At 37.0% G+C, this 18,187-nt stretch overlaps 1 protein-coding gene across 3 annotated transcripts in view; it reads left to right on the forward strand.

Moving 5' to 3' along the window:
• The window catches only part of LOC108710980 (BRCA1-A complex subunit RAP80), a 51,011-nt gene that overhangs the window by 8,327 nt on the left and 24,497 nt on the right, over positions 1 to 18,187 (forward strand). For all 3 annotated transcript variants that reach the window (XM_018252245.2, XM_018252244.2, XM_041586229.1), the window contains exons 3-5: positions 5,433 to 5,511; positions 6,360 to 6,484; positions 7,932 to 9,317. In XM_018252245.2, the coding sequence (XP_018107734.1) occupies positions 5,433 to 5,511; positions 6,360 to 6,484; positions 7,932 to 9,317 (1,590 nt within the window). The remainder of the gene's footprint in view (positions 1 to 5,432; positions 5,512 to 6,359; positions 6,485 to 7,931; positions 9,318 to 18,187) is intronic.

The following is an 18,187-nucleotide window of genomic DNA, read 5'->3' on the forward strand; positions in this document are numbered from 1 at the left end:
ACCTCATTCTCAAGAAGAAGGGCCTTATGTGTGCACCCTAAGAATGACATGTATCAGATACTCCCATTTAGTAGCTGTGAAGCACAAACCAGATTGTCCCAACTATATCTTCCCACTGAATACTTTTTCTTTCAGAGAAAATGCTTTCATACTTAAAGGGGAACTATTGTGAAAATGTAAATGTGATATAAGCTTCAGCATACTGAAATAAGAAACTTTCTTTATACAATCAATTAAAAATTCTGTATAGTTTCTGAAATAATCAAGTTTATCTTCACTATTCCTCTCTCAGCATCTGTTTCCCCTCATTCTGTCTTCACGCAGGAGTTGGATGTCAGAAGAATGGTCTAATATATTTTATAGAGTGCTCCTTTAACCTAGATACCCATTGAGATCTATTAACATAGTGTGTTGAGCACAGTCCAATGTCTGACTTTACTTGTGTGTGCCCTACACCCTCTAATTTTTTTGTTGCTACACAGAATTTTGTAACCAATATTGTTAAATGCTAAACACAACTTATCAATCAGTTTTATGAAATGAAACTGAGATTTTCCTCTAACTGGGCTTTAACACATTTGAATTCTAGAACATATAGGACACACTTAACACTAAAAACATTGTATATCTGCTGAGTGGGTAGTGAGTAGGTGATAACTGGGAAATTCCAACAACCAAAGGCGATGGTTACAGCTCAGGGAATTATATCAAACCTGAAAGTAACAATGCCATTGCAAAAGGTTGGTTGTGGCTTATTAAGCCCCAGCATTAATAGCCACAATTGCCAGTTCCTCTTAGATATGATTGGCAGCCAGGACACGGCAATTTACTTTTAACATATTTGTTGTGTCTTTTGCACAATGAACCTGAAAATATTGCAGACTTTACCGAAACAACTAGCAAAATATAGAACACCTGGAATGCTATTTATCCACTGAGAAAATTGGTTCTCTTTCTCTAAAGTCTGCATCTGTAAGTACACATCTTAAACTTTAGTTTCCCATTAGCAGACCAAATATAGTTTAGAGGAAATTCTGAAATAAGTGTACTTCTTCAACAGATGGAGAAGACCTTGTGGAAGCAAATGTCACACAGCCATATTATAAAAGATGTAATATGTTTGCTGCTTTCAGTTTAAATCTCTTTTTATGTTTGTACATTGTATATGTATACAGTGGGTACCAGTTCAAATCTTTTGTTTTTATATCTGACTGCAAATTTCCTGCAATTTCTGGACTTTGAGGCTTTTGTTTTCCATCCAAGTTTATTGGCTTTTTAACTATCATAGGCTTAGGGGTTCATTGGGTCAGATCTAAGCATTCACTGTTAATTTAAAAGCTCTGCTAGTTAAAAAAAGGGTTGTTTTGATTGGCTTATGTGCCTATCCCCTATAATATGGGGTAGTCTTCATGTCTTTCATTGTCACTTTTTTCCATTGTAAAATAACGTCGTAATAATTGCACACTGGTATTGAACACGCTAGGGGTACTTTACCATGTTCCAAGACAGAAGTGCAAGAGTGCGCCACTTAGGGGGTTATTTATCAAAGGTTGAATTTTAGAGCTTGTTATACCTCGATGGAACTCATAACTCGATTTTTTTCCAATTTTAAGAAAAAACTCAAATCAGTGAATTCAAGGTGACCAACCCGAAAACTAAAATGAATCCAATTTTCCTCTGTAAAAAACTGAAATTGCTCAAATAATTCTAGTTTTCGAGCTGAACCCACTGAAAAAAAATAAGAACATTATGAAGGCTATCGACATCTTAAAATGGTTCAACATTTTTACACGATCTTGATGGGTTTTAGCATCCGCCACTCCCTAAATTGCACATCTGATTCTAACAAGAGACAACACCTATGGGCCCCTTCTTCCACCCCTCATGAAAACCGTGCTGGCCAAAATTGCTCCTGGGCAATAACCCATAGCAACCATTCAGTGATTAGCTTTTTACAGGTAACTGCAAGTTGAACACTGAAAGCAGTCATCTGATTGGTAGCCATGGGTTACTACCCAGGTGAAAGTTTGCCCAGTGTTTATAAATTACCCACAGTGTTATGTTTATGGGGGCTGTTGCATGTCATTGAGCTTCATAACAAAGTACAAAGGCAGCTTATGTGGGTATATATTGGCAAACCAGCCAATCAGAGTGTTTACCATAGGCATTCTCTCTGTATACTTTAACTAACTACATGTCTCTTGAAATGTGGTATCTTGATACTTTGCTCACATTGAAACCTTCTTTCTTTCCCAGAACTGTCACAAAAATAGTGTTGGCATATTCTGGAATTGTAAAAAAAATTGCTTTGCATAAAGTTCGAGTTTCAGATGAAAATCAATGCAAAACCTGTAGACAGATGAATTATAACCAGCAGGAGACATAATAAAATCAATTGTGTTAAAAAAAAAAAATACGGTAGGTGCAACCGTGCAAAAAAATATGTAGACCGGCTCATTTACAGTCAAGTGTGATAGTGTCTAACACTTTCTTGATGGAATAAAGTTGGTTGGATACAGTAGGCACTTGGCATCATATTAACTGCCTTTATACACACAAAAGATGTAGGAGAGTCTTGGGATTTCTGATACTGCACTTATATTGCTCAGAATCTACAAGCAGCTCCTCTTGGGGACCATTTCTACTCAAGCCACGTGCGCAATCTCCTGAAATGGCCTGAACAAAATCTTGCCCTATCGGCCTGCCAATGTGTATCGCTTTAAGCACCTATTGCATCTCTTTCGACACAGATGATTAAAAAGTGCAGTTTTTGAAATCTTTTCCGTTTATAGCTGGAGTCCTGCAGGACTTGAGCTTATATACAGCAGCAGAGAAACTGCTATGCATTTTAAATGTGTTAAAGGAGCACTTGGGAGTTTCTAGGCAGATAATGCATAGACTCTGTAAGCTGTGTTAGCATTTTAATGGTCTGCAGCAGCAATTATTAAATTCCTTATTCATTAAATGATAAACACAGGAAGGCAGCTGTGCCATTTAAGAAATGAGAAGTGTGCAGAGCAAAGAGAAGATGGAGTGAATTCTAATCAGATTGCCAGATGGGAAACATTTTTTTTTTTTCCCCTTCTCACCATGCTTTCACCTCAAGATGGCGCTGTTTGTGTAATTTTTAAATCTGCATTGACTCCTGAAGCACAATGTTTTTACAAGGCTCTCTGGTCTGAAATACTAAATCTATGTGGTCCTTTAAATAAATTGTGTATTTTGTCATTTTTGTCATCTATGTATTTAATTTAGTTAATATAACAATATTTTGTTCAGTATGTCATAGTTCATTTCTTTTTTTAAATGTGGAATCACTCCAGGGTGGGCGGGGATTAAAGAAAATTATGCTCTGACCCTGGCCCATAGTCTCAACTTGAATTTGAATGTTAAATTATAGAAGATTGACAAACCTGTCGTTAATGGCCTGCGTCTCAGATATTGTTATACAACATGTCTGCTGCAATGGCTAGCGTATGAATACAAATGATGCCTCTTGTCATACACTAGTGGAGCAAACCCAATGTGTTCCATTAGCCTAAGGTATATACCGTTGACCATTTTGATCCCATCTGGTGCAAACTTGAATACATCATTCATACAGGTAAAAAAAAGAATTAAAACATCTTATCTGCCAAATACTACCAAAATATGATTATCGCAGAGCTGTCAAAAATTACCAAAGCCTATAAATCCTGATCTTCTAGTAGGACAGGTCATAGGCCGTACAAAATGGTGTCCGATTGTACATGAAACTAGAATGCACGAATCAACCGTACTTTGAAAACACTTGAATATTATTTACATTAAAAAAAAACCAAACATGGAGCTCTTGTGTAACAGGGTTTAAATGATAAGCAAGAGGGGGACCCATGTCATGCTTGTGAGGCATCAGTCAGAGGAAAGAGAAGCAATTGGATGTGCACAGCGCAGTCAAATCTTTGTTGAAAACATGTCTGCGTTTTTAATACTCATGGGAAAATTCACACTTCAGCAGGTCACTGACCCACAGCAAAAAGCAAAGCTCATATTGCAATGATTGATTGAAGAGAGAATTAATGTTCTTCAGAAGCTTTTTAAAATTCCAGGCTCAAATCCAGTTAAAGATTCTTTGAAAGGCTTAGAGGTTGCAGACGCTCAACTCTCTTATCAAACTTGCCAGAACCAAAGCAAAGAATGGACACAAATTTGACCACCTTGCTGTAGGGGACCAGCTTGAAGGTCAGCTGTGGAATGAATTCCTTATTGCTTTCTTACTACAGAAGGTGTTTTCATGTTGCCTATTGCTGTGATCGCCTCTCTCTCCCTCTCTTCTGCCTGAAAAACAAAAGGCAGCCAACAAAAAAACAATTTAAAAACAGCACTAAGCCCATTGGTAAGAAGAGCGCACATAAAATGATCCTGCTGCACAGTTATTTTCCTTATATGGGGAGTCTGAATTTAAAAGCCTATAGCATGTCCTTCTTGACTAACAGGATGCTAAGGGAAGTGTTGAAAGACCGAGTTGTAGAGACAATACATGTTTGTAACTGCTGCGCCCAGCCAACTATAATGTATGATGTAACTGGAATATAATTATACATACTTTGCTTAAATTTCCACTTGACCAATCCAGAGGGAAAATCATAAAGTGTGTGTGCGCCTTTAATCATTTACTATGTCGCGTTTTAAACATTGAGTAACCTTGGGACATCATTGATTGAAATGTGTTGCTACTTAATTCAAATGCATTATATACCCGTATTAACCTTTTATGTGCCACCGACTGTAGAATCTTCAATACAGATATATTTTGAAAAACAGTGCACGCGTAGAATGGAACAGTGCTACAATTACTCATGATTTTGTAAGATAAGAAAATAATGGTTTTGATAGGCTGGAGAAAGATTTGTTCATGTTAATTACTTTGTTTTCTGTATAAAGATTATAATATGTTGAGATTTGTGTTGAATTCTGTATATGTACTTTCTTAGTAAGGTCATTGAATTAATTACAAGGGATGTTAAAAGGCAAAGGTATATTGCATGAGCTGGGAGAAAACAATTTTGCTACAGCTTGACTGAAAGAATGAAAATAGCAGCTACTGGAAAGATAACATTTAGCAGGTATTTAGAGTGGTGGTCTGTAGAGCAGAGCAGTGTTTTGTAGAACAGAATATGTTCAGTGGAACCATTCTGATTGGATGCATTACCCTTAAGGATTTACAATGCCAAGGAGTATCCTACCACTCCATTAAACTGAATAAGCCATTCGATTGAGTGGTGAAAAGTTTTTCAAGAAAACTCAGTCCAGTTGCTTTAGACATCCCTACTACATACTGATTATATGGCATGAGCAGATTGACAATTTCAATTGTCAATCTGTGACATATTGGAACGTGTGACAGTTTACTTTGGTCATTTAAACATTATTACCATTTATTTTGTAAACAGGAGGAAAATACATATAGATTGGAGAAAAACATTGCCCATCCAGATCGAAGAAGGACATCTGTAAAGAGGAAAATAGCACGTAAGTTTAGGCTAAATACATTGAATTGTAATACCTAAACAAAAGCACATTTGTAGTACATAACACCGACCGTATCCTCTAGGGCAGTGCTGTCCAATTTATCTGTAGTGAACCGATTATATCTCTTTAACATGTTTAAGGGCCAAATGATAATCCTTTGGGGGGCCATATTCAGCCCATGGGCCTCCGGTTGGATAGCCCTGCTCTATGGAAAAGGCTTGCTGTAGGTTTGTAGGTGCCTTCCATTTCGCCCTCTTTGTGATCTTAAAAAACCTGGGATGAATCATGACAGTTCCCTGAAAAGACTAATCACAATCACTCTCCCTTAGCCTCCAATAAAATAAAAATTAATTTCCCCAACATGCCTCAGTGAGCACACACTTTTTTGCTCTGATACCAAATTTTTATACTAGTTTCGGACTGGGGCAAAAAATTAAAGGGTGTAATAGAACTTGCCACCGGTGATCAACGTAATACTTTCTCTGAAGGTAGTCATGGGGTTTGGGAAGGCCAACAAGCACTTCCTGCTGAAAACCTCCTCTTCATTCCAGTATGCTTCATTTCAATGGCAAACAGGTAATGCTTCCAGTTATTTCAGAGGAACAATGGGACTTGGCAATGGTTTGGGTCTAATGCAATCTCTACATGCACCACTGTGCATGTTTTAAGGCGTTTTCATTTTGAAGTGGCAATTTTTTTCTTGCATTGAACATTAATAAGTAATTATTATTTATGTTGTTCAGAAACAGAATATTGTTTGCTTTCCCATTTCTTATCCTTGCCAATGGATAAATGAAGACAAAAAACTACTTTTTAAAGACAAAAATATTTGTTTTTCTTGGTTGTAGAGATGACCGAGGAAGAACAGCTGGCCCTTGCAGTGAGGATGAGCGAGCAAGAAGCAAACCATGTAAATTATAGCCAGGAAGAAGAAGAAGAACTCTTGAGAAAGGCTATTGAAGAGAGTCTACATGTAAATGTTTTCCATAATATTATGTTGTTACATATCGCGTGCCTTACAAAAGCATTCAGACACTTTAACTAAATAACAAATCTTACAAATCTTACTCTGAATTTTGTTCTCTGTGATGTTTGCATTTTAAAGCACAAATTAGTTTTTTAATGTGACACTGTTTTATGATAGGAAAAAAAAATATTCTGTTTGCATAAGAATTTAGTGCCTGCCATCTTTTTCAGCTCTAACAGCCTTAATAATAAGGTAAGTACGTACCAGCTTTGCACATTGATAATGATTTAGGTCTGTTCTTCAAGCCAGATTTTAAACCATGCCACAGATTTTCAGTTAAATGAAGCCAAGGTTTTTGACAGGGAAAGTAAATGGGAGATGAACCAGTGGTAAAGACACAGGTAAATATACTACAGAACTGCACTTAAAGCCTGTGTTTATGTGAAGCTTGTTGTATTATAAGTTTTTCATAGCCAAGTGCAAGTGGGATGGTTTTTGAATATAATTGAGGGGGGGGGGGGATATATTGGTTGGCCACCAAAGATTATTATTGGTATATCAGTTGTGTGACTTCTGCAGCATTGTACAGGTTCCAGAAATGTACATAAGATAAGGACTCATGGGCTAACATATTATATACTAAGTGCCCTTGGCTGATCAAAATAGTTTGCTGGTGGGTGGTACGAGTTGCTAGACCAATTCGATTAAGCCTAGTAATGTCAACTGTCAATACATTTTGATCTATCTGCAGTTAGAATATAAATAAATAGTGAATAATTGCTTGCTCTTGTCATGCACATACCGCATTGTCGATGCAAGAGTATGTATATATATATATATATATATATATATATATATATATATATATATATATATATATATATATATATGTGTGTGTATATGTATGTATATGTATGTAACTGGCTCCCCTGAGAATAATATTTTTTATTTTTAATTGCTTTGATTGGATCTTGAGTGACCTTTGCTGTATTCTGCATTGTTCCTGATTACTTGTTTATGCCTATAAATAATTTGTGTGCACAATTATATGTGAGCATAATGTTAAAATATTGGAATATATATGTCTATATTGTGAACCCTAATGGCAGTGAACTTGTTAATATGCATTGACAAATTGTTAAAAGAAATAAACAAGATTCAACTGTAAATTATACAATTTAACTTTTATGGTGTTATTGGCCCTTTACAAATATTAAAAATTAAATGGAATAAAAAAAAATGTAATGGTGGCAATTATGCAATTAAGATTGATGCAGATGAACTCTATCAAGTATGTATATTGTGTTCACATTTTCTGGTAAAATATATCAAGGAATGACTGGTTTTGCAAACTTGATATTTAGAAGTTTGATTTGAACACTACGTGTATATATATGTCTATATGAAAAGTCTCCACTGCATATTTTGTTAAATATATTTATCTTATTTTCAGAGCTGCACAGTTTCTGAGCCTTGCAAAGCAACCACACAGCAGAATACAGACCCCTTACATTCCAGTAAAGAAACTCTTGCTGCAGAAGACCATTCTGAAAAGCAACCCCTATTTCAGAACGTTACCCTTTCTGAACCATCCAACAACATAACAGTACAACAGGTATCTAAAGAGGCGCTGACTATGAAAGAGCCCGTTAAATCTCAAGAACTTGCTGAAGAGCAGCCCTTTTCTCAAGCATCTGCCCTTTCTGAGTTTACAAAGGGAGTCACAGCACAACAGGTAGATGAGGAAGCACATTCCATTCAGAAGACAGTTTTTACGGGAGATGTTGTTGAAGAGGGACTTCTTACCCAAATCTTTACTGTTTCTGAAACTCCCCTGAGCTCAGGACAACAGACAAGCAACGAGGCATTCAATTCACCTTTCGTCACAAAGGAGGTTGCTGAAGAGGAGTCTCTTTCCCAATACTCTGCTATCTCTAGTCAAAGTAGACCTAAATGCCCAGTGGTGAGGCTGATGCGGCTAAGTCAGGATATTGTGGAAAGCTCTAGTGTAATTTTGTCACCAAAATGTAGGGATCCTTTTTCAGAGATGGAAAGTGGAACAGCATCATCCTGTCCAAGTAACAGCAGTGAGTTTGTTTCCTTGTTCTCTAATAAAGCACTTGCATTAAGTCCCGTCTTTCCTAAACGGTCCCCTTGCAGGCTGGGCTTGACTCCTCGCAGACTCTTTCAAGGAGAGAACTTAACTTCTGATCCAATGGTACAGGAAATAGATGATCAATGCTCACACTCTTCAGAGAGTGCTGAGCTTGATAGTACCATGTTGCCCTATTCACTCCAGGCTGAAACATTTAAGGATAAAACTGCAACAAATTTTGTGAGATTGGAAGAAAAGAATACATTATTTAACGGGGACACCACAGGAATGCAGACTGGAGATAGTAGTAGAGGTCTGGACTCTAAGGGACAAACTGGCAGTACTGTACACTATTATTGGGGAGTGCCATTTTGTCCAAAAGGGGAGGACCCAAATCTATACACTCAGGTAATACTCTGTCAACTAGAGGTGTATGAGAAAAGCTTGAAGAAAGCTCAGAGCAAACTTTTGCAAAAGATGAATTTTGGAGAACCAGTACACTTGTCTGCTCCGCCTTTACGTCGTAGTGAGAGGGGAAAATCAGACAGCCAGGACAGCTTAAACCAAGAATCTGAGGATTTAAAAGATGATGATACACCAAGGCCAGTAGATAACGAGGAAGAGGATTCCGAGAAGCAACTGAACCAATGTGTTTCAAGCAGGCAGCCTTCAGAAAGTTTAGTGCAAGGCCCTCCTGAAGAGAGTTCCTTTCCGGCACAGGATGAGGAAGATAAAAACTCACAGGTCAGTAACCATATTCTATTTAAAAGTATGATCCTATAAATTGATTGTGAGGAATGTTGCTTTTTTTTGCATTGGACTCTAGAGTGCCTTGTACTTTGAAGTAAGTAATGAATGTAAAGAGCATAGTCTTTTTTTTTTTTTTTGTGTGCAATTTCACCTTGGTGACAGAAGTTTGTGCTGACTTTTGTTTTGCTTTTTTTAACATCTAAACACCATTCTGATGAATGATAACATTAACTGTCATTTTCCTTCCAATAATAAAAGCTACATACTGTATATGCACCCCACGTACCTTTTTAATAGTAACATTGAAGGGAAAAATATCTAAAATACCTTGCTTTAACAAGAAGACTTAACCGCTTTTCAGCCTCCTCTATTCTAGTGGCAGTTAATGCTTTAATATAAGAAATGTATACTGCACCCTTGAGTGTGGTATTGTGTATTTGAGAAAGGCCACAGTTATATATGCACCCTCTAGGTGGCGATCTTGCCCTACATGTGAGACTTGCAAGCACAATCTTCAATTTAATTTTGCCAATTGATATACAGTGGAACCTCAATTTTACATCCCCTGATTTTTAGTTTTCACTCATTTTACATTGTTCTTTTGTGGTCCCACCTATATATTATGCATAATACATTTCACTGACTTCCCTTTACATTTTCCTGGTATATACACCATTTTTTTCTGGTCCCCTGAAAAATGTTAAATATGGGGGGGTTCTACTGTACAAAGAAAACTGCATATTTTGTAATGCAGTACATATACAATTCTCTGAAACACAGTCTGAAATCTTGATGTGATATTACATATTTTCCAGGAACTTAGCTGTTGTTTAAAGGAGTTGTTCACCTACCACACTTTTTTCAGTTCAGTTAGTTTCAGATATTTTACCAGAAATAAAGAGGTTTTCCAATTACTCTCTATATTCTATGAGAGACTGTTTTTCTAATATTGCAGTGTAAAGTCTAATTTTTCACCTTCTAAAGTAGATCTAGAGGGGGTCACGGTGCTGTTCTATTTATACATTAGTAGAAACATTTCTTATTGTTGTCCCTGCTGAGCAGAATCCCTGAGTTTCATTACAGGCAGTTGCTAGAATTGATACAATAGTTGCTAATACTCCAGATATGCTGGTGAGAAATGTTTGAACTAAATGTTGCAAAATTGTAACCGTTCAGAATCTGCACCGAATTACTGAGGAACATTCAAATTTAAACTTTGATTTTTAAAGAACGGCAAAAAATGGGAAGTGATTGAATAAGGTATTTATTTCTGGAGAACAATGTGAAAACAACTCAACTGAAAATGTTTTTGGAAGGTGAACAACCCCTTTAAGTTTGGTCATATAGGAACAATGCTGATAAACATGTAGCACCTGAAAAATCTAAACATTTGTATTCATGGTATCATCACTGATAAAACAGCTGGAACGTGGCTGAGCCATGTACAAAGCAATCTAATTGACAGACCACTAATTTTGTAGATTTGTGTATATACAACTGACAAATGAAAGAAGTGAAGTTGTCACTCACCCATGCAAAGATTTTAAGATTGACCGTTTCCAAGTTTTGCTGCGGGTGAATAAATTTGCGAAACTGCCACAAAAAGTTGCCGGCAAATCTTAAAAAAATATGGACGCACGTCGCAATAGTTGCTCACATCAAAACTATCGCGCGGCAACATTATTCTGACGACCATTGACCTTAGTGCGGGCGTCATAATTGACACACATGTTGAAATTGACGTGGACATCAAAATTGACCTGGACGTCAAAATTATATTTTTACCCGTTTTGCGAATTAGAGAATTTTTCAGCAAAGCAAAACAGGACAAATTCACCCATCACTGCAGATAACAGATAAGCAATAACAGATACAATGGGTTCTTCAGAACTTATCTTCTGTGTAACCTATGGCTGCTCCCATGGCTACACTGTAGCTGATTTAAATAAACTATAGTAGTGTTTATATAGCAGTTTTAGCAGCGTGGGGCAACAGTACATTATGCTGTCATTCCTTTAAGACACTTTCATTTCTTGGTGTTACTGTCCCTTTAAAAAATTGTGATACAAATTACAGAAATACATCTTTCTCTGGGAAAATCAATCATTGTGTATAATAGATCCCATGCCTGTACCAATAGAAAAGTAATCTGCAGTCATTTAGTAAAGTGATCTGAACACTGGGAAAAGTAGGATCAATATTTGGTTATTTTCTGCTTTTGTTTTAGTTTATACTTCTTCTAAGCATTAATAATTCTCATTCTACAAGCTCAACGCTGTAGTTGCCACAAAATATGTTGGTGCTTTATAAATAGATGATGATGGCTTACAAAAGACACACACTGCAAGAAAGAGGATCAAACAGAATGCCGGCTATGTGAAGTCCAGCCGTACCATGCTGTTTTCCGAGCAAACAGGGGCCTTAATAATGTTCTAAGAAATTGCAGCAAAGAAAATCTGTGCCCTAGAAACCGGCAGTAAATTTTAAATTTAAAGCTCCTCACCTGTGCGGAACAGTGGAGGTAGGGAACAAGGACATGAAAAGTGGTACAATACATCCTTTACTCTTCTCTGAGATTTCTGGGGTATGTCCTGCGAGAGAGTGAAACATTTATACTAGGTTTTATGAGAAAGCCGGAAAATGGGTTACCGAACAGAAATTTGATTTTTAAACTACACGATCTATCTCGCCACATGCTGCTTCTCAGAAATCCGGCACTGTTCAGAAGTCTAGTTAGAAGTTCAATGATCTTGTTGAATGCTAGCCAAAAAGCTGCAAAATGCCTCTTACAAAATCTGAAATGTCATTAATCATACAGATTTATAATTTATGCGCCCATACCCTCACGTGCCTAATGTTTGTGGATATGGACGTACGTGCAGAATCCTTGCACAATGCTAAGGGGAATATTTCACAAGGGTTGAGGTCGGAGGTTAGTGTTTAGTAAGACTAATAGAGTTTCTCTTTGATTTATGAATGATTTGCCTATACATGTTGTGTTATTTGAGTTTTCATGATTTCTAATCTAATTTTTTGAGATCCATAATGAACTGGAATCAGTCATTTCTTTTACCTATCCAGCTCATCTACCAAGATATTATTGAAATCTGTCATAATTGTTTATCAATTTTGTTGTTTCTTGAAAACTCTAGTTTTTGGAGATGTAACCTGACTGCACGGACTGCTAGGATTTTAGAAAATGATGGCATAAGTAATTTCTCTGATCTAACACAATTGACAATTAGACCTTTCTTAAAGGGGAACTATTGCAGAAATACAAAATGTAATACTCTATTAGCTTCAGCATACGGAAATAAGTTAATTAAAAATTCTGTACCATTTCTGAAATAAACAAGTTACTCTTTACTATCCCCTGCTCAGCATCTGTATGTCTTCATTCTCTCCTCATACAAAAGTCTGATTTTCATTGTGAGACAGGTCTAATATATCTTTTGGGGGCCTCCTTGTCCTAGCAGATATAGTAGAGCTGAATCCCATAACTGAATCAAGCACAAACAAAATCTAACAAAATAACTGCCTTTTGCACAAATGCTGCATGTAGAGAGACAGGATTTCTGTTGATACATACAACATACATCTTTTAGGCAAAAGGATCCTCCCTCAAAGCTGTATTACACCAACTGTCAATCTAAATCTGTACCAAATTTCTGCATGAAGAGAGAATGACAGATGCAGATGACAGAGGGAAATAGTGAAGAGAAACTTGATTAATTCCGAATAGGTACAGACCTTTTAATTTATTATATTTCTTATTTTAATAGGATGAAGTTTATATTACTTTTTTTTATTTCCGCTATAGTTCTGACTCAAGGAAATTTGAGATTAGTTTACAGACCGACACAAGGGAAATTACTCAGTATGACAGTTTGTGATAACCATGTCCCTAACATTTTCTCCACTTGAACTTTCAGACTGAAATCTGGCATATATGAGCATTGGCAGTCCGATGCCATGTCTGTGAGTGCTTACTAAACTTGAGACGGTTGACAGCGCATTGCCATTTTCTCCATCTTTTTTTTTTTTTACATACAAAGTAAAAGTAGCCTTCAAGATGCTTATGCAGTTGTTTAGTTAAATACAGTATTGTACAGCAATATGAGACTACTGAGTTTAATCTGAATATGTCATCAACCAGATTCTGTCTTGTTATAAACAGTCCGAATAGATATGAGTGCTGATAACCGCAGGGGTTAAGTGACCTTGTCAGGTCAAGCTAAACTTTTATTAAAGGGATAACATTCACCTGTATTGCAGTGATCCAGATTACGTAAAGATCCTTTATCCAGAAAACCCCAGGTCGCAAGCATTCCAGACAATCGATCCTATACCTGTATTCTGCTGTGTCATAGCAGAGTGAACTTAAGTCCCACTTTCCATTCTGAAGTTTGAGATAATGGTTATTCCTCTATTTCTGTCCTGAGGTCTCATGCAAGACATATCTTAAAAAGGGGACTAAATGAGAGAATTGTTTTAAGGAACAATTCTTCCCATAGCATACATAAGGATTCAGTGCTTAATACAACAAATAGCATGAACAATGTATCATACTTACATGGATATTTTGATAAGTCACGAAAACAATAATTTTATTATAGAAAATGAGGCTTATTTCCTGTTCTGAGAAGTTTTATTCGAGTAATTTTTTAACAAAGAGACTCAATGGGGATCATTTATCAACACTGGGCAAATTTGCAGTAATCCATGGCAACCAATCAAATTGCTGCATTCATTGTTCTTCTTGCAGCTGTCTTTAAAAAGCTAATCACTGATTGGTTGCTATAGGTAACTGCCCAGAGGCAAATTTGCCCTGTGTTGATAAATGAGCCCCAATGTTTTTTTTTGAGTCTACAGATGGGGGATGCACACCCAATAATATGTTTCCTAATGACCAAAAATGTAATTCACACATGTTAATTAAACACGTTTGTGGTTTTGAAGTTATTTGCGATTGCTATTTAAGCCCACTGTCCCTTTTTAGCCTCTGCCCTTGTGCTTCTGACTTTTGACATGATGTAGCAGAGGCCTGCAAATTAACAGGCCTGAAAGAAGCCTGCAAACATGACTTCTGCTTCATTGTTTCAATTTACTGAATTGGCACTGCATAAAGGGAGAGACCGCTGCTGCTTTCAGTTGCAGTTACACTTATAAATAACTTTAAAACGGAGGTCACTTACCATCTAAAAAACAAATGCTCTTTAAGGCCACGCGTTTATTGGTATTGCTACTTTGTATTACTCCTATTTCTATTCAGACCCTATCATATTTATATTCCTGTCTCTTACTCAAATCAATGCATGGTTGTTCGGGTAATTAGCTGAAACTGGAGAGCTGCTGAATAAAAAGCTAAATAACTCAAAAACCACAAATAATAAAAAACGAAAACCAATTGTAAATTGTCTCATAATCTGATTATGAACAGCATGACAACATCCCCTAATAATTAACAAAATCACGCTGATAGGTAGTCCTTACCTGGTCAGAATAAACTGCCAATATGTTATACTAAACAATTAAAAAATCCCCTTAAAGGGGTGGTTCACCTTTAACTTAACTTTGAGGGGGTTATTTATCAGAGTCCGAGTTTATCTCAATATTTTTGGCTACAAACTCCGATCAAATCCACTCTGGTTTTTTTACGCTTATTTATTACTACATTTTCCCAAGAATTAGCTTTTTTGGGAAAAAATCCGATTTTTACGATTTTTTTTTTTAAAAAAATTCATACGATTTTCACAAATTTCACGTTTGTTTTCGGAATTTTCACCCAAAAACTTGCACGAAACCCAGCGCACATCAAAAAATCATTGGGACTTCTCCCATTGACTTATATGCAATCTCGACAGGTCTGAGATGCCGGATTTTCTGATTCAGACTTTTCCATCCTCAGGGTTTAATAAATTCCCGAAAAATGTGTGATTTTATTAAATATATATTTTTTTCGTGATTTTTGCATTCGGAGTTTAGTAAATAACACCCTTCGTATGTTACAGAATGTCCAATTCCAAGCAACTTCTCAATTGGCCTTAATTATTTGTTTTTTCATTGTTTTTTGAATTATTTGCCTTCATCTTCTGATTCTTTCCATCTTTCAAATGGGGGGGGGGCGCACTGACCCTATCTAAAAACAAAGGCTCTGTGAGGTTATAAATGTATCGTTAGTGCTAATTTTCATTACTCATGTTTCTAATCAGGCCGTCGCCTACTCATATTCCAGACTCTTATTCAAATCAATGCATGGTTGCTAGGGTCATTTGAGCCCTAGCAACCAGACTGCTGAAATTGCAAACTGGAATGCTGCTGAATAAAAAGCTAAATAACGCATAAACCACAAATAATAAAAACCAATTGGAAATTGTCTCAGAATATTACTCTCTACATCATACTAAAATTTAATTCAAATGTGAACAAACCCCTTAAACATGAGGCTAAAGTCTTTACTTTAACTCTACTATGGCATCATTCATTGTTCTTTATTCAGTACTGTGTTACCCTCTCTTGTCCTCATTCTTCACTCTGACCACATGCTCATTGAGATTGTTAGTGTTCTTCCAGCCACTGTACAATCCTCTCCTCCCTGAGACACTGAGCGTGTTTGGCATTGTTTATTTCTGCCTTCTTGCAGCACAAGTATGGGGAAGTATTGATGTTCTGTCTCATTGTTGAAGGCAAAGAAAATATTGCTCTTATTTTCCCAGTAATAACCTGTGTAAAATACAGCTCTTGTGCAGTCCTGTCTTTTCGCGAGCCGTGTTAAGGAAAAAGCCCAAAATATTGCCTGTGAAATTGTCCTGTATCCATATATTTTTTTTTTAACATTCTACTGTTCCAGTTGAACATGTGCCTGGAACTAAAGGTGTTAAACTTTTAAGGGGTTATTTATCAAAGTTTGAGTTTGTGAGGTTTTTTTTATACCTTGAATAAACTCACAACTCTAATGTTTTCTTATTTATGAAAGAAACCTGAATGGGGGAAAAAACTCAAATCTGTGAATTTGGGGTGAAAATACTTGAAGTTTACTACAGCATTGCTCAAATTAATTGTTTTCTTACGAGACCCATCTAAAAAACCCTATTGATTTCTACATGACCTCGACAGGTTTCAGCTGGAGTATTTTCAGATTCAAGCTATTTCCAGCTTCGGGGTATAATAAATCTTGAAAAAAATCTAATTTGTTTTTTAAAAAACCCAAGTTTTTACTGAAAACTAACCTTGAAAACTAAATTTTCAGGTAAAACACAACTTGACCTTTAATAAATAACCCCCTTAGGATTATTCTTCATACAGTAAAAGCTACTAGTTTTTTTTCTCATGAAAAATTAAAATAATTTTCTAAAGCACCGATACACAGGGCAATACCAGATCAATTTTATTTTCAGTTCTAACCTGCAAAAAAGACAGCAGGGATTAATGTATTTATAATGAGTATTTTATGGACTTTTTGAGTTGAACCAAGCCTTTGCTGATGTGTGATACTTGCATATTGTGATTGTCTGTCTGTCTGTCTGTCTGTCTGAGAGTCAAAGCAATTCACATCCATAAAAACCTTCCTTGCAGTATTTATCAAAGTAAGTTGCTTGAGAAATATAAAGTGAAGGCTGAGGAGTACTGTGGGTTTGCTGATGCTAGTAAATTGTCAGATTTTATTGCTACTAAGGGTGGCCATACATGGGCTGATACAAGCTTATTGACCCGTGTATGGGGCCCTCCGATGGGCTTCCCCGATCGATATCTGGGCGAAAGTCGGCCAGATGTCGATCGGACGGGACTAAAAATCCCGTCGGATCGCTGCCGCATCTGTTCGTTGATGCGGTCCCGCAATTCGACCTCTCATTAGCCATCGTTAGGATCCGATCGTTGGGCCCTAGGGCCCATGATCGGATCAGCCCGATATTGCCAAACAAGCGGATCTCTCCGTGTATGGCCACCTTAATCTCACGTAGGAGTTGAAAGTGTGAGGCTCAAGAGTGGTAAGGCTTGCATATAGGAAGGATGTGGAGCTGCTAAACCAAAGAGCTCTTTTTATTCACAGGGTTTTTATCAAGATGTAGATAGAGCTCTTGATCATCTTTCTCGCTTGAGGCTCTGGTCGAATAAAACTAGCTAGATATCTGACTAAAGCAGTTCTGCTCTAGAGAGGTTAAGAATTATACTCTAAATATTTAAGTAACCAGATGCATATATGTTCAATGAAATGTAAGCCAGATGCTAATCCACCCATAACAAACCATTCCCTCAATCCACTAGAAACGTGGTCTACTTTCTGGAAACTTCACACCTTCTTACAGGTCTATGAATCTGGCCTGCTCCATCTAAATAAAGGTGGCCGTACACGAATAGATTTAAGATGCCGATTCAGGTCCTTTAGACTGATAAGAAGTTTATCTGTCTGTGTATGGAGCCTTCTGACGGGCCTCCCCGACCAATATCTGGCCAAAAATCAGCCAAATTTGATTGGGCAGGTTTGATTTTCCCATCCGATCAAGGACCACATCTCCCATTGGCGCCTATTCATGTCACTATAATTCGATCGTTTGGCCCTAGGGCCGCAACATTGGATAAACCTATTATCTCCTGTCTTTGACGGGCATATCGGGGGAACAGTGGTGTATGGCTATTAGGTAGAGTTTGGAGATATGCTGATATGCCTGTGCATGCATTACTGAAAAGGTTACCATTAATCTTGCTTTTCATGCCCACCTATCACACTGATATCTGTACTAACCATCTGTTGATGGCATGATCAGACAGAATTCATGGGGCATGATGTACCAGAGATGCTTTGTTACAGAGAATAGTTTTCTCTGTCCCCTAACCAGCATCCCCCTGTGTATTTATAAAGTTAC

Source organism: Xenopus laevis, chromosome 3L, assembly GCF_017654675.1.
Source record: "Xenopus laevis strain J_2021 chromosome 3L, Xenopus_laevis_v10.1, whole genome shotgun sequence".
NCBI classification, from domain to species: domain Eukaryota; kingdom Metazoa; phylum Chordata; class Amphibia; order Anura; family Pipidae; genus Xenopus; species Xenopus laevis.